The sequence below is a fragment of the Aptenodytes patagonicus genome, chromosome 5 (assembly GCF_965638725.1).
Source record: "Aptenodytes patagonicus chromosome 5, bAptPat1.pri.cur, whole genome shotgun sequence".
NCBI lineage: Eukaryota > Metazoa > Chordata > Aves > Sphenisciformes > Spheniscidae > Aptenodytes > Aptenodytes patagonicus.
Genome location: NC_134953.1, coordinates 3,986,092 through 4,012,056, shown reverse-complemented (window position 1 = coordinate 4,012,056; position 25,965 = coordinate 3,986,092). Strand labels below are relative to the sequence as shown.

At 39.1% G+C, this 25,965-nt stretch overlaps 1 protein-coding gene across 1 annotated transcript; it reads right to left on the bottom strand.

Moving 5' to 3' along the window:
* Nucleotides 1-1,574: 1,574 nt before the first annotated feature.
* LOC143160565 (rap1 GTPase-GDP dissociation stimulator 1-like) lies at nt 1,575-21,068 on the bottom strand. The gene is made up of 10 exons (XM_076338350.1): nt 20,948-21,068; nt 18,582-18,710; nt 18,084-18,209; nt 17,285-17,428; nt 13,068-13,202; nt 9,610-9,735; nt 5,188-5,327; nt 4,153-4,279; nt 2,964-3,092; nt 1,575-1,708 (listed from the first exon to the last, which is right to left on the bottom strand). The coding sequence occupies exons 1-10, from the start codon at nt 21,066-21,068 to the stop codon at nt 1,575-1,577; spliced, it is 1,311 nt and encodes a 436-aa protein (XP_076194465.1).
* Nucleotides 21,069-25,965: the final 4,897 nt, after the last annotated feature.

Genomic DNA, 25,965 nt, shown 5'->3' with positions numbered 1-25,965 from the left:
AAGTTGCGATTGTCTGAAGCTATTTCTCATTTTGACATTGGAAATGTATAGGATGCCCATATCACTGTGTGCTTTAAGCTAGAGGAAACTGCACATGGTTCAGCTCTTGTTTTTCTTTTCTCCTACTATGTGGTCAAAACCTGCTTGTGTGTTACTCACCAAGTGACTTGTCTGGGGTGGTTTTATGAAATTCCCTTTCTCAAGAGTACTCCTGAAAATGATATTTGGTGGCGAATGCGGTGGGCTAAATAGTGTTAACAAGTTTTGCAAGTGGGAAAGCTTTTGCAGGAACAAAATTGTAATGTTTGTTCGCAGACTTAAGCCAGTTATACTCAAATTATTTAGAACAGGCGGCCTTGTTGACTTTTAAATATTCCCTGCTTTATAACAGTTTTTTTAAAGGTCAGTACTTTTCTATTTTTTTTCCTCAATAACTTTTACTGCTGGCTAAAAAAAGTCATTGTTCCCTAGCTCTTCAGTATCTACTACCACTATAGGGTTTTGAATTTGATCTCCTAGGTCTTGGCAACGTGACTCTGCAACATACTTGCAACTGCTTCAAAAAGTTCCCATAAGGACAAGTTGTGAAATAGATCCTCTTCTTACCTTTTTTTATCAAGTGACCATTTTTAAATATGAAAGGCTTCTGTAGAAATGTTCAGAGACATTTGTTTTACTACAATTTTTCATTATCTAAAGTTAAACCCAGGCTTTCTTACTGGAAATAATTTAATGAAATGCCAGCTGCCTCCAAATCTTCACACGTGCCCACTTGTAATTTCTAACTAGCTTTAATTTGTATCTTGTCCAAGCACTGTATGGACATTGACTGCAGTTTCTTGTAAACTTTGCTTCTACTGAGTCTCATTCCAGGTTACAATAGCTGCAACTCTGAAATTAGGACAAGACCATGACCTCAGATACTTAGGAATATGGCTTGTGACACTAGCAGGTAGAAACTCAGAGATGAGCTTTAAAATTGGAAATTGAAGGGGGAGTTGGTTTAAAGGTACAGTTTTGTGGCGGTTTTAACATGTTCAGTTAACAGCTGGGCTCACAGATTGATTCACAATGTGCAGAGGTTGAATTGGTGCCAATTAGCCCTTTGCATTGTTTAAGCTACAGCTCTCATCTAATCTAAAACCCCATTGTTTCAGGTTGCATGATATTTTAAATGATTTTAAAGTCCCATTGATACAAAAAAAAGTTGCAAGTGATATCCTGACTTGACAAAACCAAGCAGCTTAAAAATGTATTACAGAAGTGGTAATTGCCTGATGCTTCTCATGTGACGTTTTCTAAGACCACTTGCTTGACAGGCCTTATTCCTACTGCTGTGTGTTAGTAGCTCCGTGAAGAGCAGCAGTGATGTGAGTATCTGTTGGCCAAATAGATGAGCAAATGAGTATTTTTTTTTTTTGTATGTACAGCTTTAAAAGCAGGAGCTGTACCTGGGTTTTAGTAGTGTTGGTTATGCGGCAGCATGACAAATGCAAGGTAGGGTTGGTAAAGCTGGCGTTTTATTGCATTTGCCTCAGCAGCAGTGCAGGGTTGCTATTGGGGAAGAAGGGAGGCTAGTGCGGTGTCTCTCCTCTCAAAACTTGTAATGTTGTGACGGCTTCCTTGACAACATTTGCATTGCTGTGACTGCAGAGTTGTTCGAGGGTTTCTTTAATCTTGTCCTCTTCTATTTCTTGTCTCAGATCGCCTGAATGGGACACGAAATGCTGACTTTTAGTGACATGCCATGGCATAGTGGCTCCCAACAATTGTTGTAAAGTTTGGAGTACTTGCTGTTTAAAATGAGCTGCTTTAATTTAAATAAATTTCTCTCAATAGATACCTTTTCAGCCATTGAAAGTATTGAACAGGTTAAGATTTTTTTTCTCCTGTTTGACTTCCAAGAACTGATTGAACAGAAGAAAAGCATTCTGTTGAAAATGTAATACAGGACAAGTTCCAGCATTTTTTTGCCTGTATGCTTTTTGTTAGCCTTTCATATTAGTAAGACTTAACTCTCAGTGTTACGGTTAGTCTATAAAGTGCTAAGTATATACACCTCTGGAAAAAAGTCTTATAGATCACATCTGTTGTGTCAATACTCCATAGTAGCACTGCAGGATGCAAATGCTTAGCCCTAGTCCAACATCTGTGTGGCTACAGGGAAAAAATGGAGTATACTGCAAAATCCAGCTTGTCTGCCGATATGGGGTGGCTCCAGGATTTGAAAGGCAGCTCCCCTTTGTGGCAGATTCTTGCCTGAGCACAGTCGTTACTTTCAATTTACATGATTTATGTATTAAGATGTGAGAAACTGGCATGAGATCTTTGGACTCCTGGTTTCAAGGTGGTTGTTTTCAGTTAGTGCCACACATCCAGGATGAGTCTGATCTTGCTCGAAGCATTTTAAGTCTTCCCTAACCATGGAGCGAGAGAAACTGAAATCATATCCTTCATGTGTTTTACTAAAAGTTGCTGTGCAAAGGCAGCATTGCTAAAATTGCTGTTTTATCTCAGCTTCTGGTTTGCTTACAGCATAGGCAGAACAAATGTATGCCTGCCTGTGGAAGATGATACAGACTCTCTATGTCCTTGAACACAAAAATGCTGTGGTACATACAGGACCTGGGACTGCCAGACATTTGTGCGTGGTGAATTTGGACAAAGATGTCTTTATTCCAAGGCTCTAATTTTGCTATTTCAGGACTTGATTATGCCACTGACTCACTGGAATAAAGCCTTTCTTTTTTTTTTTATTCAACTGATGGTTTAATCAACTTTTCATAAAGAAAGAAGCTACTTGACTGGGATTTTTGGTGATCAATAAAGAATGAACCTCTTTAATATCCTTTACTACTTACTGACTGCAACATTGCAAGCAGCACATTTCAGTAACAGAAAACACTTGTGTTTTCATCACAAATATCCATCCTTTCATCACAGACAACTTAAAATGAAGTTACCTGAATTAAGAAGACTGCACAAAAGACCTATTGAATTATATTTCACCTCAGGACTGGTATTATCATCTTGTAGAATTTTGTGTAAGCTTTGAACTAGCTGTGATTCCTTAAAAGATTCTTCAAGAGTTCCTGAAAAATAAACAAATACTTGAGCTGTTACCTGAAAAGAAGCTAGAGAGTGAACATGCTTGCTTTTTAAAAATAAAATTCCTGACTGGCTTCATTTCAAATTGGCTATGCACGGATGTCTTGGGCATCTGTTTTCTGTACTGGAGAATTTCTGTATTATTTTCTGTACAGTGTTTCTTCAGTGGCCTCATTCTGGAAGATAGAACCTGTATACTATAGATTGTAAAAAATAACCTCATAAGAGACTAAAATTTGCAATGATCAGTGCTAGAAATGCTGATTCACGTTAGTTGTCCGATTGAGTTTGAGCGCCTTAATGTGGTAGACCAAGCAGTAAAATGGGCTTTTTACTGTCTTGCTTGTTGGTATAGGAAATTCCAAATTTCAAGTTGACTATTTCTTTTCAATTTATCTTTTGATGTATGTAGATTTCTGTGGTGACTGTCTTTATTGTAATAAATTGAGACCCATTTTTCAAATGTGATCAGTCATACAGGAAAAATCTGAAAAAAAATTATACCCAGTCTCTCTGAAAATAGCTCAGTAAAAGTAGGTAGAACCTTTATAGTTTTCTCACTTGTTTTGTTTGCAGCTTCTACAAGGCCCTTTTGTCTATGCTTCTGCTTTATTCTCTCCTGCATTCAAATGTGTGTCTTCTGAAGATTATTTCCTCCCTTTATAGTCTTCATTGACTATTCAAGTCCATAATTTGTCCTTAATTTTGTCTTTCTCATCTTTTTCTCTAGTCTTCATCACCTTCACTTTGCTTCTGTTTTTTTGTGTAGGTTTCTAGCATCATACCATGCTACTCAACAGATTGTGCCTGTCCAGACAACCTAATCATTTGACTCTACCCTAAACCAAAAAATCTTCAGGCAATTCTTGAAACCTATTGCTTTTGTGATATTCTGGATGGCTGACCTCCTTTATTTCATGCCAAAGAGCTAAATCTAGACAAGAAACATGCTTTTTCTTACATGTTATATAGAACTAACAGCATGACAATGTTTCTTGGTAATTGGGGATCTTGCACAGATAAATGCTTTTAGGAGAAAAATACCTAAATCGATTGTAGATGCTATTGCCAAGGCATTCAGAGCCTCGTTCTGCATGGCAGCATGTTCGCTTGTCGTCATGGAAACCAGATGCTTCACTCCTTGTGCCTCCTGGATGGCTTTGACCACTTCCTGTTAAAGCAAAGGTAAAATATCACAGATAGAAATCTGACTTACGAATAAAGCAGAATGAAGAGAAAAATGAGATTTCACTCTTCAGCCTCTGAATAGATGGAAATGACTTGCCTGCTGCAATGCAAACTGATGATATTTGAAGACTAGAGATAACATTTCTTTTGGCACTGATCATGTCTGCTTAAGGCTGGTCTAATTTACTTGGAATATCAATACTTACAATTATATATATATGCATATCTATAAGATAAAAACATGTATTTTGTCTCAAGAGTTTTAGTTTGACCTGATTCCAATTTCTCATTTCAAGCCTTCAAACTAGCGAAGATTCGTTTTACTTTATCAAAGCCTGTGCAGATAGTATCTACTTTTTTTTATCACTACCTCAAAGTAAAGCACGGTTGGGATGCCTGTGTGTAATATAACGATTTACAAGAAACAGAAGCCTGTTCTAATATGCCAGCAGATACAGATCACGCCAGATCCATCCATCCATCACTAGGTAGATAAGTGGCTCTTCGGAGCTCCTGGAGGACTGACGTTTGGGACAGGTCTGGCTTATCTTTGCCATTTTAATTTGAAACTAATATATATGGAAATAGAAAAGCTTTACCTACTTACAATTTGTCAGGCCTTACTCAAGCAGGGTGAAAGCTGACAAGTGACAGTAAGCATGTTGCTTGTTTCTGTGCCGTATCTGTGGCTATGGAGAGCACTGCTTTCCTGCTCACCTCCCACTTACTGGTATTGAGGCAGACTTAGAGGGGTTTTTGCTGTGAACTTTCATGTTTTTAATGATAAAGCTGTATGTGCTGTTTAACACTTAACCCCTGGCTATATTGACAAGCTTTAAAAATATTTGAGAAGGATGAAGTAGAAACATATCAGACCAATAGCGCTCGTACTTGGGATCTGTTGTGACGCAAGATCGATGCTAGCAGCCGATTTGCTTCTCCACAAACGCCGGTGGGGTCGTTAGCATTGCACCACTGCACGAGTCTGTTGAGCAGCGTGGGGTCTTGGCCCAAGATTTCAGCCGCATCAGCTGAAGGGAAAAGCATCATCATCAGACATTCAAAATCAGACTTCACAGTCTTTCTGTCACAGAAATGTGAATGTGGAAGTAGCCGGGACCACAGGCCTGAGCTCAGTATCCTTTAAGAGCTGTAACTAAAGCATTGGGCTTTTAAGGGATCTTGGAAATCTTTACCTGAGGAATGCCAGTTGTGTTAGGGCAACTCTCGGAGGTAAAGAACAAAGTAAGCTGTTCCGATAGTAGTTTCTTAAAAAGGATAGGTCTGAAGCAGGGCTTAAAATGAGCAGCTTCATATCCTTGAAAGCAAATATTCTATTTGCTCTAGCAAATTGCTATACTGAAATCTTCATGAGGACTGTCCCTTTCTCGTTTGGTTTCTTGCACTTGCTCTTTGAGCGCTGCACAAATGTAATCATAGGCTCCTCAGAGTCTGTTCTTGCTGTTTCAGTGCTCTCAATGGTGATAATTACTGTTGGTAGCATGTGGGAAGCCCAGTCTTAGCACAGAATTGCAGCATGTCTGTAATTGCATGTCTCAAGTCTTAAGAATGTGTCTTGGGCATCATAAAAACTTCCCCCAGAGTTTGGAGGAGCCTTTTAATTTGCCTTCCACTGTGTTTCAGGAACCCTATCTCAAGACTTGCTAGAAGTATTAATCTGTGTGGTTGATATTTGGAAAAAACCTCACTAGATAACTTTTCCTAAGAAGTGGAGCTCTAATGATATGCTGTGGTTTAAGGCTTGTTGCCACTAAGGGAGACTACTGCCAAAGCTCTTAGAAGTTCAACAGCAAAAGGAACTTTACTCATGCTCTCTCAATATTGCATCAGTCTAACACATGGTTCTTGAAAGTGCTGTGGATCAAAAGTGACTAACTGGTGGAAAGTGATTTCCTAAGCAAAGGAAAAATGCAGATATAAGAGCGCTGAGGACTCTGAAATACTCTATTTTAACCAAATATGTTAAGCAGGGGTTCAGCCCTGAGAACATCCTGGTAAATACTGCTTCAGTAATTTCAGTTAGTTGATTCTGTTTAATACTTAAGACACTAAAATTTTCTACATCTTGTTCTAACTGGAATTTTCTTCTAAGTGAATGGTACCACGTGAAAGATAAGAAAGCAGTAATGTGCACAACTTAAACTGCCTTTTTGTAGGAATTGAGTGCTCACCCATTTGGCTTTGAGCACAAAAGAGCTGTTTTGTGAACTGCCAAACCACTGTTTCCATGTGTTCCAGTTGATCATGAACCGAGGATATGAACGCACAGCACTTCCAACTGGGCACCAGATGTAGCAAGTGAGAGGCAAGAGTAGTGACAGGACAGATGCTCAGTTTTGGTGTAGAATTATTCTATTTGCGAAAATATACTGTGGTTATAAGATTTAATTCAAATTTAGGAGTCTCATGTAGTTATTTGTAATTAAGGTTTTTTCCTGTTGACTTAATTTTGATCAACTTGAGTCCTGTCCATGCCCGCCCGCCCCCCACCCCTTGATGCTGGAGGACCAGAGCAGATGAGCATGAAATGTGCGTTGTGTGCTCTGAAGAAGGAAAGATGTAGTAAAGGCCTTCATGGGAAGCGTACATTCCCTAAGAAGGGCTATAAAGGGTCTGTGAGCTTTTTCCAATTTTTTTCTGCTTTTCCAGTCTTTTAAAATAGTTCCAGGCTTGAAAGAAGGTAACGAGGGAGGTCCCTGCTCCTTTGGAAGCAAATTCAGAAAGATAAAAACGTGGGGAAAAGTCTGCATGGTGTTAAGATACTGGGCAGTTTGTCTCTTGGAGCTTTGCTGAAGCAGACTTGAGGAAGAACCAACATTAATATCTGGAACAGAGGAGAGGGGTTTGGCTGATAGGGGCATCACTCTGCTCCTGTTCCTTTACCTGTCCCTTTCTGTGTGTTGCATTTGTTTTGAGATATTCTGGAAAGGGTCAAATAAAGTGTATGCCAGTGTCAATAAACCACATGATTACTCTGGATATTTTGCAGAAACTAAGTTAACCTATGCTCCTATTTTGGGGAGGGAGATGAGGAAGGACGGGCGCTTCCTTTTCTTATTTGTCCAGTACACTAAGGAACAATCCACAGATCAAAATCCCACAAGGAATCTGGGAGCTTCTAGCCTAGTTGAACATGTTTGTTTTGAGAGAAGAGTTACTTGTTGTTGCACAACCACCTGCATATTACCTCCTGTAACAGAAAGGCTTTTGTTTCTAGGTCAGATGTTACATGTTAGTCTGAGGGGATCATGGTAATCCAGTTTAGTACAGAAAGCTGAAAGAGGTAAGGGGGTGGTGAATGGAACCAGTCTAAGAGGTTTGTTCAAAGGAGGCGTCTTGACCCAGTTTGACAGGGACTTCCTGATGTCTACCAGCAATAGAACTCTTTGAGATAAAATGCAGTTAGTTATTCTTAACAGGAACAGGAGGACCTTTTAACTTACAAAACGCCAAATTTGAATAAATTGTGTGTATGATTGAACTTTCAGGTGAGCTGAAAGTCCTTTGGCTGTTGAAGCGCACAAATTCTTCTGCTCCTCTGAAGCAAAACAGTGGAGAAACCAGGAGTTAATGTTAACATCTCTTTAGTGTAATGAAGCTGACAGATCTGACTGCAGTTTTCTATAGGTAGAAGGAAACCTACCTCTTCTAGTCTGTAGGCCTCAGCATGCCCAGTGATTGTCAGAGTAATGAATTTATACTAGATAATTCAATTAACTAATTTAGTGTGGACTTCTTAGTAGATGTGTATTCATAAGAGTTTCAGGCTGAGTTAATTAAGGGCAATGTTAGCTCATGGGTAAACAGAACAAAGTAATTAAAGGTGGGAGAATTGTGTGCTTATAGGCAGGAATGGGTAAACATTGAATAATCTACATCTTTTTTTCTACTCTATACTTTGATATCTGTATTGGTTTCACATTCAGCAGTTGTACCATTTTGTGCCAAATTCCAACTTCATACTAGGACTGGTAAATAGCATTGAGAAAAAAAAAAAGAAAAATATTATTTAGTGTTTGATAATTTAGGTCTGTGTTATTATGATGTCTCAATTTTAAAAGCTAAATGGTCTCCCCTGTCACAATTCAGATATAACTTTGGAGACATGACCTTTTAATGACTTCCTTCAAAGCCTGAGAGGAAGAAGAGGCTAAGTGTCTGTATCTCTTGCAATGTCCATTTCCTACCATGGTGAAATGTAAGTGAAAGCAGCTTTTTACTGGACTGGAATCAGTGCAAATTAATATGAGTGCTAGATCTAAATTTTATATCATGCATGTTCATTTGAAAAAGGATGCAAGTAGCTGCTGTATCAAAGTGGTGTCTGCAGTGGTGTAAACGAGTGCAGCATGGAATGTAGGAGCATAAGGTTTTTTCCCCTTCCATATAACTAATGAATTTGTGATTGTAATTGTTCTGTACCAGCTGTCAGTTCCCATCGCAAAATGGTCATAACTTTTCTGATTCTGTTTTTGACCTATTTCTTGTTATTCCTGCACATCAAGGTGGTCTGTGCTGGTTAGTGTTCTAGAGCAGCTGCTCTGGTGATGTGAAAGAATTGGAACACATTAAAAAAACCCGAAACCCTACAACACTTGTGTTATAATCTGGTAAGAAGCTAGAGAAGTCTAAGGATAAATTAAGGTATTGTAGTACATCTTAATGTAATTCTGGCATTGTGCATGTTTTGCAAAATGCAACTATATGCACAGAGTATTTGTTGCCTTTGCATACCCACCTCTGTGTAAAACTGAATGAAGTGCAAATAGATAATCCCATATTTCAACATGCAAAGTAAATTCAACATTTGAGCCGCACCAGCAAGATAAACCTGGCATCGTGTGTAGAGAGACTGCGTGACCGATAGAAACTCATTTCTCCTGCCTCTCTCCACCCCAGCTCCCTTTGATCCTTTTATATTCTCCAGTTCTATTGATTTGCTTTCCTGTGATTTTGCACTGTAAATCCTTAGCCTGACTCTTCCATCATACTCATGCCTTGCTGGTGTATCTCTGGTGGAAAACATCTTCCCTTTAGGCCTTTGCCATTTGTCACTGACTACTGCAGATTCTTCCCTTTGGTTTGTTTCTCATCTACCTCTGAGGCTGACTAGGTCAGTATTGGAAGGCTCGCAGCCTCCGGCAATCATCTCTGTTGGAACCTCTCTGGATTGAGTGGACTTAGGTTATCAGGACTTTTAGCCTGTAGTCTCCTTGCACATCTGTTGTCTTGCAGAGGGAGGGGAGGAGGGGGGTGTATAGTTGACATCAGTAAACATTAGCAATTCTCTACCTTGACCATCTGCTAACATCCGTAGTGTTCCAAGAAGTTTAAACTGCGCAGGAGGCATCTCTGACCTTAGAAGTGCCTGAATCCGTTCTGCCACACCTTCCTCCAGCATTTGAACCTTGTTAACAACTAGAAAATGGGGGAAAAAAAAAAAGTGAAGCTCAGTAACTACACAAGCAACAGATAGAACAACAGTTATGTCCTGAATTTTATGTTCCGTTACGCTCCTAGCAAAAGGTCCAACTTGTTGGAGTGCTGTCCTGGTTTCAGCTGGGATAGAGTTAATTTTCTTCCTAGTAGCTGGCGTAGTGCTGTGTTTTGGATTTAGGGTGAGAACAATGTTGATAACACACCGATGTTTTAGTTGTTGCTGAGCAGTGCTTACACTAGTCAAGGACTCTTCAGCTTCTCATACCGCTCTGCCAGCGAGAAGCTGGGAGGGGGCACAGCCAGGACAGCTGACCCAAACTGGCCAAAGGGCTAGTCCATACCATGTGCCGTCATGTTCAGTATATGAATTGGGGGGAGTTGGCCAGGGGGGCGGGTTGACTACTGTTCGGGGACTGGCTGGGCATGGGTCGGCGGGTGGTGAGCAATTGCATCATGCATCACTTATTTTGTATATTCTTTTGTCATTATTATTATTATTATTTTCCCTTCCTCTTCTGTCCTATTAAACTGTCTTTATCTCAACCCATGAATTTTATTTCCCCCCCCCTCCGATTCTCTCCCTCATCCCACTGCGGGGGGCAGTGAGCGAACAGCTGTGTGGTGTTTAGCTGCCTGCTGGGTTAAACCACAACAAGTGCTCAGAAATGAAGTCAGGACTACCCGGCTGTTTAGGCTTCTCTTTGGAGCTAAAAAACTTCCTAGGAATTGCTGTTATGATATTTCGGTTACTTTTGATCTCAGCCCTGCCCAGAATGAAGTACATAAAAGAGGATAAACACAGCATTTTTGTTTCTCTCCCTTTTTCTAGTTGTAATAGATTATCCATCCACTCGCCCACTCACATGAGCAAGCCTTTCCTGTGCTTGCTCATCTCAACTGAACTGGGTGGCAGAAGTGATTTACATAGCCATATTTCTTGAGAATGAATTTTCTTTTTGTATTTGAGCTCACTGATCCCCTGTTGTTCATACCTTTTGTTTCTATGCTTCCCTCTCCTAATTCTTGCATCTTTGCTCCAGTCATTAGTGCAGTAATCCCTGGTAATAAACAGAAGCTTGTCTGGAAAGGGTCCTAATGCTGCTTGACTGTGCTACCAAAAGCTGATTCCTCTAGAGCAATTTTCTTCCCATCCTCTGCATGCCATTTTTTGAGGGGTGGGGGAATGACAGGACAGTGAAATTAGGGAGATAACTGTTCTATCCCTTCCTCCTTCTATTGGGCAAATTGAGAAGCAGACACTATTAAATAACTTGCTCTCAATGTCCTTGTTTTTCAGTGGCACAGACTGATTCCATTCACTAGAGCATAATGACTTTTTTCAAATTTTTTTTTATAAGCACCTGTTCTCTTTTAAGATCACTACTTGAATTGAAGACTTCTCCTGTGCCCATTTGCAAGTGTTGGCCCATATTTGATTCATTTTTATTTTATGATTTATTTGGATTTGCACTCAATCTTCCCCCCCCTTCCCCCATATTTTAAGCGGATGCCTGGGCTTGGCATTGCAAAAAGCGCGCCTTGGTATTCGTTGAGGAATGGGTTCTGTTGTGAGTTAGAATGTGATCATCCCTGCTTGTTGTCAAGGGAAACTACATCAAAATTACTATCTTTCAAATGAGATTGATTGGTATCTTTGCTGCTTGTAATCATTAAATCCTATTGTACATATTGCAGGAGTGAAGTCAATTAGAACTAAGCACGGGACACCCCTAGGCTTATAGAAGAACATCCACCTTTTCATTCTAATAAAGATAGTCACATTTTTGCCTACTAAATTACTCCTACTTTCAGCTGGATGACTCTCTGATTTTTCATGATTCTATGATTATCTTCTAACAGCTCTGTGTTCGGTTGTAACTGATGTAAGGTAGCTGGCACGCATGGCCAAAATACTGCATACTCTATTAGCACCAAAAAGCAATTTGCCCAGGCCTCTGTCTGCTGATGTGAATGGTGGTAGAAAATCTCTTCACAGAGAAACAAAATATACATAGAAGCAGTGAGGGGCTCATGGTGTGAAATATGTTTGTTAAAAACCTGAATTGACAGACATGGCTGGCTATTATGATCCAGAGAGTGAGATAATGCTATAAGCCAAACTAAATATATTACTTGAGAGCATATCAAAACTAAGTTGAAAGAAATAGGTGGAGTTCTGAAGAGAGCTATCTGCAAGAAGAAATGAGCGTGTATCAGGCTTTAAAAGGAAGTAGTGGAGGCAAAGTAGCAACTAGTATATTCTGGGGCTCTCACTTGTTCAAAGCAACGATTATGTATAAAACTGTTAAACCAAGCATGTTGGCTAGCTTACATAATAAAATTGGCAGACAACTTCAAGTTCTTTTCTTTTCAGAAAATAGCATTTGGTGTCATGCTCTTCTCTGGAGTACTGTATAGCAGTGTAAGGACTGTGTTGCAGGGTGCTGTACTGCTAAGTCTCTAGCAAAATGTTTTTGGCCTGAATTGCACTTTCACATGGAAGCAGTAAACTTGAGATGAGAAGCAGCACAATTTTCTGATGTGTATTAACAAAAGATCACAAAAGTAGACTCATAGAATGGTTTGGGTTGGAAGGGACCTCTAAAGGTCATCTAGTCCAACCCCCCTGCCCTGGGCAGGGACATCTTCAACTAGATCAGGTTGCTCAGAGCCCCGTCCAGCCTGACCTGGAATGTTTCCAGGGATGGGGCATCCACCACCTCTCTGGGCAACCTGGGCCAGTGCTTCACCACCCCCATTGTAAAAAAATTCTTCCTTATATCTAGGCTAAATCTACCCTCTTTTAGTTTAAAACCCTTATCCCTTGTCCTGTTGCAACAGGCCCTGCTAAAAGTCTGTCCCCATCTTTCTTATATGCCCCTTTTAAGTATTGTAGTTTTTAAGTGTGTTATAAAGGCTGAATTTGCAATGAATATTGGCTTTATAGAAGAGGAACAGATTTATGAAATCCCTACCAGCTGTGATGTGATAGCTCCACCCCATACTCTGTATTTTAAGCTATAAACCCTGTTCTGCATTTTTTGTCTTGAACTGCTGCATGCTGTTAATATGAAACCATTTCAGTAGCTGGCAATGAGATCACACTTTATTATATTTAGACCCTTTATGTAGATGAGAAGTCCTGATGAATTATTCAAATATATATGTCTCTACAGGGGGGGAAAAGGTCAATTCCCCCTCAAAATACAAGGGACTGGAATTGGTGACTTGGACAGAGCTGCAGAGATCTCCATTAAATGACCTATCTTTACAAAGAATCACAGTAAGTCAATTGTCTTCAAACTCTGTACCTGGTATAGCAAGGTTTCGAAGTGCACTGAGTGCAGCATGTTGAACAGAGATGTCCCCACTCTCTACGTGTTTCTCCAAAAGATCCAGAAGCTGATGTATGACTCCCAGCTGTACCATTCGTACACAGTTGCCATCTGAAGAAAGAGGCAAAACCAAGCAGGTGAGGGAGATAAGAAATAAAATGATGGAAATTAATCATGCAAATTGAGAATTCAGGGAGTCTTTGCCTTGACTGTTTTCATGTCTTGATAAGATTGAGACTGTAGCTTTTGCGTTGTTTTTTACAACCTTCAACTCTCTAGAGATAAGTGGGCATCAGCCACCTGTGATCTGATGCTGAGATGTCCTCTAGTAAAGCTTAGCTTGAGAGAACTTTCTAGGGACAGTCACTGTCAAAGTCAAAACCGTATGTCCTCCAGTCGATTTCTTCCTCAATACTGCTTTATTTTCCACTATATATGTGGTGGAATACTGGTGGCATTTTCCATTTCTCCACAGGGTAGCTTTAATACTTCAATTTTGCTATTCTGCTGGTTTAAGAGACTACTGTGAGACCAGGGATCTTATCCAGCAGTGGTGAGTCTGATTACTAGTTTTGTGCTGCTGTTACTCCTTGTATTCAGTCAAATAATTTGTCATTAACTAATCATCAATCAGGCCTAGGTTTTTCTTACCTGTTTTGAGAAACCCACTTTTTGAAATGAGAAGTCCAATTGTGTTGCACTCATATGAAGCTAGGAAAATATGAGTTGACCTAGAGAGTTCGATATGTTTAACACTGGTGAAAGAGCAGATTTGTACTTTCTAAAGAACTACCATTTTGCCCAGTACGTGCTCTGCAATATTTTGTCAGTGCATGTCTGTGTGTCTCCCTCTCTTTGAGAACTTGCTCTGTAGAGGTGACAGCCCTTTTGTTATCAGAAGCTCCTTAGCTCACCTTAATAGGAAATGGGAAAGTGTTCTCCTAAAGAGCAAAAGGAAACCCTGCATATTACGGTCTTGCATCCTTCCTGAAGGAAGTGTTTTGAAGATGCTGTTTGGCAAATATTTTTCTGTATTTTATGTTATGCAGTTTATTATACCTCAGGAGAAGCATATTCCTGACACCAGTCAACATTTCCTTATTGCTGTGCTGTTACCATGTGAATGCTGTTTGTTAAAACGTGGCAAAACAGTGTGAACGCTATATAGGAAGACCACATCTTCACCTGGGGTAAACAGTTATCTGTGGAACTGTACAGACTTCATACAAATACAGAATCTGGCCAAAAGTAGCTTTAGGTGCTTCTCATGGTACTAACTGCATGTCTAAGATGTACAGACTTCTAATTTTTGTGTGTATACTACTTTAAAATGGCTCTAGTAATTTTAATACCTTTGCTGGTTTGAATGTTATTTCCACCCCAAAGTAGCAGAAACTCCTCCATGTTGTCTTTTGAACCAATGCCCACTATTCCTTTAATCTCGTAGCATTTCAGTTAGTAGCATATTTTTTCCCCTGTATTACTAAATATGTTAAATAAGAATTTGTCAAATGCTTATGAAATGTAAGTGGATATTTTCATAAAAAAACTGTCAGTCTGTGAAATAGTTCGAATTCTACTCATGCAGAAATCTTTTGATACCAATTTATGCATACGTTCTCTAAAGCTGATATTTTTGCTTGTGATTCTTCCAATGTTCTCTTGCCTGGTCCTAATCTTTGGAGATCAGAATATATAAGGAAAATTGCCCAGTTCTCTTTAGGAATAGGTTCTCTAGGAACAGACCATCTCTTTTGGTCTGACAAAATTCTACAGGCAAAATACTTTGATCTTCATATAGACTAACCTTCATTGAACTTAATTTTTCTCCTCCCCCCACCTTTCAAACCAAAGAATGGCAGAGCACTTTTTTCTCTTGTAGTAAAGTGCGAATAGGCAGAACCCATTAGTGGTTGCCTTGCTTTGATTGTCACAGAGCTCCGAATTGGTTCTCTCTCCTATGGATTTCTGTTTGGATAGCAGCAGAACCTTCAATTTAATGGCTCATAGTTAAAGTCTGATACGAACAGCCACTTTCATAGTTGCAAAAGCTGTCTGTCATCTTTTCACTGCCTCAGAAGTCATTTGATGCTGAGATCAGATTTCCATAGGATTTTTTTTTCTCTTAGATTAAAGGCTGTGCATACATCAGTGGCACATACTGGGGCCTGAAAGGGATTACTCACTTTTTCCACATGAAACATCTAATGGGGTTGTGGGGGAGATGGAGGGAGAAGAGTGAGTGACAAAGTAAGCTATTCAGCTGAATAAATTGAAGATAGCCAGTTTAAAGGCACCAAGGGCATTTCTGTGGCCTTTGTAGAACCGTGATGTACAATGGCTGATTCAGAGCAAGGTATAAGACAAGGAAGAAAGGGAGCCTAGAAAGGCTGTGGGGGGGAGATGGAGAGATGTGTGTATGATAGCTTGCTTTAAAAAAAAAAAAAAACCAAACCCAAACCAGATGAGACTGACTAGCTAAACATTCAGACAGATGCGAGGGAATCTTTTGTGATAATTAAGCACATATTAATGCAGAAAGTTGAGCAATGTTGGAAAAAAGCTCCTTTTTGTTAATTGAGTTTGAACCCTGTACAGTAGCTATCAGTGAGAAAGGACAGAAAATGTGGTGGGGTATCTTCTGCTGACTGATTCAGCACAGCATGCCTTCCAGGAGTCTGTTTATAAGAGTCTCTGTGTTTCTCTGTATAGTATTAAGGTTCATTGCTTTCTGTAATAGGAAAGTGTGAAATATAAAATGGCTTATCTTGAGACTTATTTTTCCCCCTGATGTGTCTGAGTAACCCTCCCTTCCTAAAAGTGACTTAAAACCTAAAACATCAATAACAGTATGTTATTTTTTTTATATTGCTAACAAATGTATTTGCCATGAAACATTTCCAGAGTCTCCCCTCTAATAATGTGTGATTTAGGGGGGAAAAAAAAGCACGAAAGCTTGCATGCCTGACCACCCCATTTTTCACAATTGTGTCTCTGAAACTGCTTCAATATCATTAGCATCTGTAACTTAAAGGTATGCAAGTCTCCAGTCTGCAGAAAAGCAAGAATGTTACTGTTTCAGAGCCAGGGAGCAATGAAATCTAATAGTGTTGGTTTTCTCTCCACTCACAAACAGTGGCTTTCTATCTTTGAAGTGTAGAGGATAAGCAACCTTACCGTTTTTTGTAAAATTAGCAATAGCTGTTGCTCCTGTCTCAGTAGCTGCACGTGTTTAGATGTGATGCAAGTACTAACGTTCTGGGAGATGATGCCACATCCCTTAGCAAAAAAACTTCTGCATGTACTTATCTGTGGCGTGATAAATAGAGAGAACATCTCATGTCTGTTTATAATTAGCCCCAAAGTGAACTGTTGTTTGGGGAGATTCGAATCAATGATGACTTAAAGATTGTTGTTATAGTTAATAATTTAAGACCTTTAAATTGTTGGTTGCTTTGGGATTGGGGGTGGTGGGATGCAGTATAAGTGTCCAGTTCTTGATGTTTTATTCTTTAATCTGTATTGCCCAAAATACAACATAGCAGGGCCACCTAAACTACGTTGCTGTTAGGTCTTTAGCCTTTTTGTGTTGTTCTTGAAATCAGCTTAAAGACTTAGTGAAAAATCTAGGTCAGCAATGTGTGTAGTCTGTTCCTAATAGATAGATGCAGAACTTCCATTACAGGAAAGTTCTTACATTTCATTTGTTAATCCAAATGTTCGAAGTATGTACACAGATTTGGAATAGTGAATGAGGAAACATGAGTAGTTCAATACCATGTGAACTTAATCTGATGATTAGCTTTAAATTTAAAACTGGCTCTTAGGCCAGCTTTGAAAGTAAAGTTACAGAAGCAGCGTGTGAACTGACAGCCATGGGTACAGCTACAGTGGCCTGAAGTTCTTACGCTTGCTTTTGTGTTCTGCACAGGAGCAGTCACAGTGGTATTAGATGACTTGAGGCAACACATGTTATGCTTGAAGGGAAGCATGGCAGTGTGAGCAGTAGGCTCCTATAAAAAGTGAAAAATTGTGGTGTCTGAGAAGAGTTCCCCTCAGGATTATGAAACAGGTTATAGATGTGTCCCTGTTAAGGAAATGAAAGCAACAGAGCAGATGGCAACTCCTCTGCTAAGGGGACTTTTTGATGTTGTTTCTTTATGTATCTGGACTGTCAGTATTCCCTTTTTTACCTCCAAGAAGCAGAGAGACAATGAGATCTGATGCAGCCTTCAAAATGCATGTATCTTCAGCTTGTGAACTACCCTGGAGCCTCAGCAGGATCTCGGACAGCACTTCTTGCACGCCTGCCTCCACCAACTGCACTTTCAGAGCATCTGTAGAGATCACAGTAAAAGCACACTAAAAGCTTCTTGGGTCTTTGTGGAAGTGTTTCAAACTAGGAAGCTAAAACCTTGAAGTTTAGCCAGTCTTTTTTTCAGGTGCAGTAACTTTTTTGGTTTTGTTTATAACAGACATTCTGGTGCTAGGATGACACCAAGGCAGAATGAGCAAAGCTTCTGCATTGATCTTTGACGTTTCTTGTATTGCCAGTCATGAGTTTAAGTTCATTTCTTTAAAATCTGTATCAGGTGTCTAGATATTTTTAGTGGATTCTTGTCAGTGCTTGTTACACCACTGCTTAGAGTAGACATCTTCTATGATATTTGGTTGTCATTTTTTAATAAAAAACAATCTGTTTAGTCTGCTTTTCTGTTACACACCATGGAGAATATGAGTTTGAATCTGCTATCTTATGGAGTCACCGACATAGAGTGGAATGCTACTCTCTCCCTCCTTTCTTTGTTGCCTCACCTATTAAGCTCCAAAGTCTTGCTCAGGCCAGGATTTCAGATGTTCTTGTGGCTTATTTCCACTGAAGGGATTGCTGGTTCCATTAGTAGGATCCCATGGCAAACTCAGAACCCAGAGCTTAAACTAAGTACCCGTACCCTGTCTCCCCTCATTCCCCAAAGCTGCAAGGAGTCTTACCATTTTCTGCAAGTGCTTGCAGGACCTCAAAGACAATTTCTAACCTCTCATGGCTCTCTGCTCTTCTCAGTTGTTTCACCAGCTGTTCAGCAACCTTTGTCTTGCTTAGAGCTTCCTTGGCTGTATCTGTGCATATGATAAAGCCAGCATTTTGAATGTTTCTTTATCTGATTAAATGTTAAAAGCATACCTCTTTTTGAATGCTTTTTCTGTTTTTATAGATGCTTCTGTCCCTTTGGACAGCAGAGACAGCAAAACTCTACTCCATCCCTTCTCCCCGCCCCCACACTTCTTTCTTTAACACTATTTTTGTGTAATTCTTGTAGCTGTGGCCTTGTAATAGCTGCCAAATTAATCTTGGCTTAATTCCACTGACACTTATAAATCCATCTGTAGTATGACTGTCTAAAAAACCTGTGGGCGTTCTGCATGTACATGGAAAAGCAGTGATAGCGTGAAGATGATACTTTACTCCAAGATACAAAAACATTTACTTACCGAGGTCTGCAAGATTGCATAAGGCCAATAGATCAACATGGACAAGTGGTTCACTCTCTGCATAATCAGTTAATATTCGGACTAGTGATGTGATTACTCCTACCTTCACCAGCTCTTCCTGAAGATCCCCTGGTAATAGTAAGCATAGAAGTTAAAGGTGATTAAATAGGGATCAATTAAATCAGTAAAAAGGGTCCAACTGAGATGCTTTGCAGCAAGATAATCTGATTCTTTCTCACACTGTTAGAATTTGTACAGCTTTTGTGCTGTGGGTTCAGGCTAACGCGTGCATTTGGGAAATGCAGGTTCAGGACAGAGTTTTGCTAAACCTCCTGGTTCTACTTTGACTCGAGGAATTAAGCCATTGTAAAAATATATAAGGGCAATTGCATGAGCACCTCTACTAGTAGTGCAGCTTCTAAAGCAAGTTCTGATGGACTGTATCTCTTGGTATGTATCTGAAAATTGAGTAAGGAACAGACAGTTGGCTTATTTCTCTCAGGGAATGGGAATCTCAGCCTTAAATCCTATGGCTGCTTTTGTTCTGAAGGGCAGGGAGATGGAAGGGACTGGAAACCCAAGATAAAGCATAGTCTAGTGACGACTCTGCTTTCAGGGACCGACAGCGTTCTGGCTCATATAGCAAATGTCCATATACCTGCTTCTTCCATGTTAGAATAATGATTCTTTTTTGTTTCTTAAAAAAAATAATTCTTTGTGAAACAAGACACTTCATCAATACCTGGACTGTTATAAGATACCATTGAGAGACAGACCACTTTAAAGTTCATCTAGGGGAATCATCCTCTTCCAGTTCTTTGAATGTCAGTTGCTCAGCATGTAGGGAGTCTTGGAGTGCTTGAACTCAAGGTGTCTTTGGAATTTTTATAGGCTGAGTAAGGTTCTCAAGCAGGTGTAAATTCATGTGACTTAAGGGAAGTCAACAAAGTACAGTAAGTAAAAATTAATTTGGTCCTGGTTTTAGTATACTAACTACAGTTGTCTCCATCCACATGCAGAATTGCTGAGGAAAACACTGCTAACTGTTTTCTTTATTTTTGTAGTTTGTCTTATAATGAATGAAAGTTTAATATCTAAAATGATTTTGAGAATGCCAAGAACTATGAAATGCAAGTGATGGTTGCTTAACAGTACAATAACACTGCTTTTGCAGCAGTGTCTTGCTGAGAGCTAGACTGCAACTTGGCTGACTGCATGTATGACAGACACCAGAAAGTGTCTGGGTGCTATTGTAGCATATACAATTGTAATTCAATCAGGGAATCACTGAAATTCATTTTTCTATGATGTATTTATTGCTGTGTTAGTAATAGAAATTAGTAAAGCATATATCTTACAGTCATCTTGTCAAATCTATGCTGGGCCTGTGTTCTGACGGAAGTGAAGCAGATTTGCAGTATGGCCATATGCTGTGGTAATGCTGGTGTATAGTAGTTGCATGCGCCTTGCATGTAATCATATGGGGAAGGGTTTTTTTAAACTATTACGTGGCATTCCTTGGCAAATACATCTAATTTGCAGGGGGCTAGCAGCATCTATACCAGGTACCTATCATGCTTGGATTCCTTAGGACCAGTGCAGGGAGGCAAACCCATAGCTTTCTAGATAAAGCTACACAGGTCCACACTGGAAAGATAAGAGAAGGTAGGTTGAAGGCAGAGGGAAATGGATAGAAGATACTGGGTGAAAAGTTCCATGTTGCCTCCAGTATGCAATAAATATTTTCGGTCAGACTGGGAACTAAAGGTAAAAGAAAAATCTTAAACTGTTGGGGCAAGTAAATGAAAAGGGTTTCATTCGTGAGACCAGCAGGCAAGCTAGTGTACTGGCTTTATGGAAAAATCTGGAGCACAAAGATCTCCTATATGCAAGGAATGGTCCTCAGAGAAGACCATTCCTTGCATAGATAGGTATCTCAGTATTTTTTATTTCTTAGAGTATTTTTTTTTCCCTGACACACTTTTTAAATAAGTGCTTTGCTTTATAGACGCTGTTATTACTTTGGAAGAAGATGAAGTCATTCAGTATTTGGGCCCAAGGCAGTTTTACAAAATTGACTAAGATATGTGTGAGGCTCTGCTACTCTTGTAGTTGCAGAGCAGTTCTGATAAAGATGTGTCGCCTTGAAGTCAAAAATATAGGGGGAAACCCAGTGTTTAGGAGGTGTTTGGGATGCATTCAGCGTGGTGTCTGTGAGCTGCGTGGATTGTATATCTAACTGGAGGCTGAAGTGCATTGTGTGCTCAGGTCTCATAAAAAAATTATTATGAGTTACAGGTTACAGTGCCTTATAAAATAATGCCTTACAGCTAGGGAAAATAAGATTCTCTCAAGTCGATACTTACGATTATCATAACAGATACGGCCAATAGCCCTCCCAGCATGAAGCAACATTTCTTGGTCCGTGCTCTCCAGCAAAGGTATCAAAGTTAGAACCAAATCTGCTTCAATACACGGTTTCTTCATTTCTTCTGTGTAGGTAAAGGAGAGGGACTTGTGGGGTTTTTGCCATGTTGAAATAAAACAATTGCAACTGCAAGACCAACAGCTGGTAGCCATGAAACAAAACTCGAGAGTGGAAACATACAGCTAATGTGCTGTAATATGCCTCGTAGTAATGCTTTAGTACAACATACCATTCTTGGCTATCTCTGAAAGCACCTGGGCTGCTTTCACTGCACATCGTGGATTGCCCTTCAGGATTTTTGCCAAAGTTAGGAAGATCCCACTCTCTCGGAGTAGGCTGAAGGAGCTCTGCTCTGTAATGATAAGAGTGTTAAAAATATGTGCAGTAGGTTTGCAACTGTTTGTTTACATGTTGCTTTGTTTCCTAGAGTTCTGAGTGGATATCTGTGGGATCCAAGGTTCTGATTTAACAAGGAACTTAAAGGCTGTCTCAGCCTAAATATATAGGAACAGTCATCTGCTTGAATTTCAGCAAGTGTAATCCAGCTGATTATTCTGCTTCATGCTGAATTGATGCACAGGTAGCAAAGCAAAGGGGAAAGCAGTTTCATCTTCTCTGACTATAAAAGGATGTTTGCATAAGGCATGGGAAGTCAGGGATTAAGATTCTATTCCTGAGGTACGGCCTAGCAATTAAGTTTGTAGGTAGGCACAATATCTTTTATTAGACTAGCAATTAGAACAGTCAAATCCCTTAGCCTTTTTTTTTGTCAAAAATATGGCTAATTGTCCTTAAGGTAGTAAGTCGCCATCTGCCAGGAGATTCAAATAAAGGCAGGTTTATGTCGTTTCAGGAGAATGTACAGGGACCTTAAAAACTTTCTTATAAGGAGACTAGGAACTACTTTTTAAATTCCTGACCCGATAGGGTCACCCCAATTTAATCCTAGGAGTTTGTTTTGTAGTAAATAGAACATTAAATTTGGAATTTCTCTGCAGCTTCAGGTGTTTTAGTGACCAGTAGCTTTATCTGGTCACAGGTAGATTTGCGAGTATACAAAGAGAAAGGAAAACAACAAAACAGGCTGAGGACAGCTACAGTTCCAGCAGCAATCACTTCTTGTAATACAGATTGTCACTATAGACAAAAACGTCCAGTGAATGCTTTCTGATTGTGCAAATGGTTAAATAGTGATCTGGAGTGATACTTAGCTATCTTCAGTAAGAGCCAGGAGAATCCCATTCAGACTTTCAAGGATCTGATCTTCAGCTTCTGTGTCATCTCCACAGAGCCCAAGGTACTCCAGATGCTGACTCAGAGTTTCTAAACAGAATGGGATGGAAAACTGTGGTGAGCCAGTATGGAAAATACTTTTAGTTCTTTCTGGTATTTCTTTTCAGTGACAATGGCTGACCATAAGAACATCTCCTGAAGGGTCCAGATCTAAATATGCTCATTAAATAACTCATTTAATCCAAGAGCATGAGGGCAAAGGCTTGGTCCACTTCTCAGACAGCACATAGCTCTTGTGCAGGCATAAATATGCAGAGATATATGTTAATTTCTTTTTCCAGATGGAATTTAATAGCTGTGGCAGAGTTTGAGGTAGGAGGGAGAGAGGAATAATTAGAGAACCCAAATCAAGTCTGTCATTTCTAAATACCTCTTTATCATAAAGATAGTACTTGCAGTTCAACTAGCTGTATATCTGCTCTGATAGTGGCTGGTAGCAGGCACTGAAAGAATGCAAGAATGAATCAAATACGGTAACATACCTCCTCCTTAATTTCTGGCAACCTTGGCCTTTAGAAACATGCCTAGTATTTACATCAATGTTTTTAATACATTTTGATGGACTTTTATTTCATGAATTTGTTTAATTACCTATTTAAGATAATTCATACTTTTTATCTCCACAGCACACTGTGACGTTAAGTTCCACAGTTTCACTGTTGTAAGAGGAAGTTACTTCCCTTTGTTTTGAAATATCTACCAAAAAGCTCAAAGCTAATGGCCTTTGAGTTTCTGTAATAAGAGAAAGGAATGATCCTTTGCTATTTGCCTTTCCCATGCTTGTTGTGATTAGATGGATTTTTATTATATCCCTCCTTTGTAATTCTTCTGCCAATTCATTTAATATTTCCTCTACAGAAGCTTTGATAACTTGCCTCAGTCTTTTTCCAGTTCACTTTTATTCTTTTTTAAGTGAGGAGCTAAAATTTGAAATTGTTTTCAAGATATAGGTGGACTGGGATTAAGACAAAGATTGTAATGCTTTGTTTTCTACTCTTTTAATCCTTTGTCTATTTGAGAATGTTTTGTGCAGCTATTCAAAATGACTCAATCTCTTCTGGGCAGAGGGAGTTAATTTAGACCCCTCCATTACTCATAATTAGGCCATCTTTTCCCCATGTATGTTGTTCTGCATTTACAAACGCTGAACTTGATATGCCTCTTTATCCTAAGTCGTACAGGATGATAAGATTTTTCTGCAACTCTCTACGGTTGGTTTTAATTTTGAGTACTCCAAATAATCCAAAACCTCTTTACCATTCTGCTATTTCTAGATCGTTTATGAATATATTGAATGACACAGGTTCCAGCAAAGGTAACCTCTAATAATTATGGCTCTCTACTGCGCAAGCAGTCTTTATTCTGCCCTTCAGACTTCATCAGATAACCTGCTCTCATATCCCAAGATAGCTTAGATGATAAACCTTATTGAAAGGTTTGTAGAAATCGAAATGCATTGTTAAGAGTATCCCCTTTATTCACTTTCTTGCCAGCTCTTTAAAAATATGTTTAAAGAGAGAGAGGTTGAGCATTACTTGCCTCCACAGAAGTCTCACAAACTCTCTCCTTTTTTATCGTATCTGTGTTTGGTAATTCTGTGCTTTACTATAATTCTACAACTTACCTATGCAGAGATCAGATTTCTGTACTTTAATTTCCTGCATTCCTTGCAACTGTTTTTGTAAACTCATGCCACTCTTACTGCTTTCCACCCTATTAATCCTGTAGTTGATTTAAATAGCATTCTGCATGTCACAGTTAATGATCTGATGATTCTTTTTTTTTAATTCCTTATAAACTCTGGGGAATAACATCCAGTCCTGACAATTGGTTACCATTTATTTTATTGATTTGTTCTAAATCAATCTTCTGCCCTTTCAATCTGAAGGTTCCTCCATCTACTTCCTGAAAACAAAAAGACCTAAAGTGGTTGAAATGAATGTAAGAAATAATGCTGGAAAACTGATGGCTGAAGTGGTTAACTTATAGTCGAACATAATGTAAGGTGTTACCAAAACTGTAGTAAAATAGCATTTCTACTTCACAAACTATTTCATTGAAAAAGATAAGTCATGAGTCTTGGCCTAGAAATTCTTCAGCCGAGGATTAATAATTCATCATTTATTTTTGTTGTTTGATGTATTCACTATTTTCTCTTTCCTTAATGTGTCCATTTGTTAATGTGAGATTTTTTTTTTTAAATTAGAATGCATTAATTTAGTGCATACAGGAATTTACTTCAGAGGAACCAGAAGTGTCTTGAGCTCTTTTGAAGAGAGGATGAATTAAAGGGAGGGGAAGTAGAACATCATTAAAGGCTGTTACTGTCCTTTGAGAAGAAAAATTCTTTGGCTTAAAAAGTTAAAAGCAGTTATTTAAGAACAACGACAATTTTGGTTTTGTGCTTTAAACAAGATGCCATCTTTAGAAAAATGGCTGGCTTCATCAGGTTAAAAGTCTATATGGGGAAACTTCAATATTTTTTACTCTGAGTAAGAAACTGAGGCTGTATGTGTTGATGTCTCTTGGAAAGCCTTTGTAGTTGAAAGTAACTATGTGTTTGTCTTTTCGTGGCCTCTTCAAAATCATGTACTAAGGGCAACACGGGCATAAAATTGATAGGAGATCAATGTTTTTAAAAAAAATAGATGACTTTGGATTTGTTGCCGCCTTTATTAATGAAAACAGGCTGAAAACTCCTGGAATAGATAGATGCACAACAAGGATGATTTCCTTTGACCTGCTTTAACAAAAATTAACGTTAATCACTGGTTTCCGTTTCTGTTCAGTTCTCCTGCCACAATTTGCTGAATAAATGATTTTGTATGAATCAAGTACATGTAGAATGCAATTCTCTTATTTAAAAAAAAAAAAAAAATCACCTGAGCAACCTGACAGTTGAATCAGCTTTGATCTTGAACTAGATCTAGTGGGAGTGGGCAGAAAGCTACAACTGCTGGTAGAGCAACATGAAATAAATTAGGAGCCTGTGAGAATGAATTATCTACTGAACTCTATGGCTTCATCCTTATCAAGACCCAAACTGTACTGGCATGAGGTAAGGCATTTAACTTCTAGTACGCTATCCTCTAATTAGAGCAATAGTGATATTTGCAACTACATTTCTAATACAGTTAGGATATATAGGAAGATGAAAAGGTGACTGGATCTCTTAAGTTGGAGGAGGTTGTTTTACAAATAGCAGGGAACAGTCTACGTTACTGGTCACTCATTAGGTTGGTATAGTGGTAATTAGAAATCCAGGTGCTTTGTTATTTCTCCAGGGAATAGATCAGTAGAATAACACCATATGCATGATGACAGACAAAGTCCTTGAAAAATACCCCTCTGGTTACAGTCTGTAGTGTTGTGAAATTAGTACTGTAAGCAGCAGAATCGACCAAGTAGCTGATTAAAGAGCTATTTTTATAGAAGTCTTGCAGAAGGCAGTATTTAACTGTAGCATTCTTAAAAATAACACTTTTTTCAGATACTCAGAATTTTATCTTGTTGTATGTTATTTATAAAAACTGGATTAATCATGGGACTGATTCCTCAATACTCATTGTCTTTAAGTCCATGCTTCTGAAGTGGAATTGAAGCAGACACTGTATGAGACAGTTATTTTTGTGGAGAGGCAATAATAACAGCACACATACAGAT